We start from the raw sequence: 2,102 nt of genomic DNA, 5'->3' as shown, positions 1-2,102 counted from the left end.
GGAGCTGCTGCTCACTTTCCTCATCACTAGGAGTCACTAGAAAGGTCTCAGTCTCCTGCTTCACTTCAAGCTGCTCTCCCTCCTGATTGCTGCACACTTCCTCCTCTTCCTTTTTAATCTGTGGAGGCTCTGGCTCCTCTTGGTCCACACTGGAGCTCCTCTCCTCAATACAGAGCTGCTGCTCAGCGACAACCTCCTCCTCCTTACACACATCTTGCTGTGGGAGCTCTGGAGGGACACACAACAAAAGGAACACATACTACTCTGATGACAAACAAGAAAATGCTCACATGCGAGCTGGTTTTATAAATATTAGTCTTCTCTTTTGTGGTATTAAAATAACAAAGTGCTACTCACCTATCCTGTGTAAGTTAACTTCCGGTTTCCAAGCTATATCCAACAGTATGCGCTGACGGTCGATCTCTTTCTCGTACTCGACGATAGTTTTCTCAAAAACTCCCAATATTTCTTCAGCAGCAGCAGTTAGTCTCTCGCTGACAAACCCTCTCAAATACTCAACTAAAGACATTGTTGCTTCATCACAATTACAGTCACTCCAACTTTTCCTCATGGACAAACCTGCTTAAATTCCCTCGCGACTGGTGCGTTTAGATTGTTTACTTCCGCTAGTGTTATACTGATAAGTTCCGACCGTGGGGCGTATTGAATCAAAGAGCATGGATACCAAGAGGCGAAGCTCCGTTGATTTTTTTGCCAACAGCCACTAGGGGCGCTGCCGCCATTTTGGACTGTTGAGCTTGGACTGTTGAGCTCAGACAACATGCAAGATGTCAAGGAGAGAGGAGGAAAAAAAATTGAAAGAAAACAGTGTAGTGCAATTAACTGATTAAATAGGCTAACTAATATCAATTTAATATGCCAGTTTTGTTTTGTTATATATACATATATATCTGATCTGATTACTGCTTTAGCATTAAAATATATCATATTAAAATAGCCTATATTATTTATTATTATTATTATTATTATTATTACTGTACAAACTGTAAGTAAATCTTTATTCCTGACTATGTGACGTCGCCATTAATGTGTTTCTCGTTAAAATANTGTGGCTCCTCACTTCTGAGTTCTTGTGTGTTTTAACCATGAGCCACCAGAACTGAATTGTCTCCAATATCATTTTTTGAAATACAAGGTTACTTGCTTGAATGCAATTTCATATGCCGAGTCAAACGAGAGCCCTCAAAGTATCTTTTCCTGCAGATCCTGCAAACGAACGCTTTTTACCTGTGTGGACTCTTCTCATGTGGTCCGACAAGTTTCCACTCTGTTTAAAAAATTTTCCACAGGTTTTGCAAGAATAAGGCTTCTCACCTGTGTGGACTCTCATGTGAGTTCTCAAATATGTTGTCCGAAAGAATCCTTTCCCACAGGTGCTGCAAGAATATGGCTTCCCTCCTGTGTGGGTTCTCATGTGGCAAATCAAGTGACTCGTATATCGAAAATCTTTTCCACATGTTTTGCAACAATAAGGCTTCTCACCTGTGTGGACTCTTTTATGAGCTTTTAGAGTTGACATCAGACTGAATGTTTTCCCACATGTGTTGCAAGGAAATGGCTTCTCTCCTGTGTGGGTTCTCATGTGGCGAATCAAGTGACTCTTATATCGAAAATCTTTTCCACATGTGTTGCAACAATATGGCTTCTCACCTGTGTGGACTCTTTTATGAACGTTCAGAGTTGACATATGACTGAATGTTTTCCCACATGTGTTACAACAATACGGCTTCTCTCCTGTGTGGATTCTCAGGTGTAAATTAAAACGAGACTGAAACTTGAAAGCTTTCCCACAATTGTCACATTTAAAAGGTGTTTTACCTGTGTGAGTATTATGATCAGTCTCTGATAAGTTGGGGTTGTCTACACGGTTAGTGTGACTTCTGCGCTTGTGACGTCTATTCTGTTCTTCTGGCTCTGCTTCTCCACTTGATGTTGAGTCTCCTTGCTCGTCTCCTTCCTCATCTTCACTCTCAGCTCCATGAGAGCTGTGACAGAGGAGCTGCTGCTCACTTTCCTCATCACTAGGAGTCACTAGAAAGGTCTCAGTCTCCTGCTTCACTTCAAGCTGCTCTCCCTCCTGA

At 41.7% G+C, this 2,102-nt stretch overlaps 1 protein-coding gene across 1 annotated transcript in view; it reads right to left on the bottom strand.

The window, feature by feature from the left end:
• Positions 1-2,102, bottom strand: part of LOC126395968 (zinc finger protein 721-like) — a 19,322-nt gene that overhangs the window by 4,288 nt on the left and 12,932 nt on the right. The window contains exons 5-6 of the mRNA XM_050053770.1: positions 1,196-1,839; positions 151-226 (exon numbers count right to left, since the gene is read on the bottom strand). Coding sequence (XP_049909727.1) covers positions 151-226; positions 1,196-1,839 — 720 coding nt within the window. The remainder of the gene's footprint in view (positions 1-150; positions 227-1,195; positions 1,840-2,102) is intronic.

This window comes from Epinephelus moara, chromosome 9, assembly GCF_006386435.1.
Source record: "Epinephelus moara isolate mb chromosome 9, YSFRI_EMoa_1.0, whole genome shotgun sequence".
Classification (NCBI taxonomy): Eukaryota; Metazoa; Chordata; class Actinopteri; order Perciformes; family Serranidae; genus Epinephelus; species Epinephelus moara.
The sequence above is the reverse complement of the archived record's forward strand: the minus strand, read 5'-3'. Positions and strand labels throughout refer to the sequence as shown.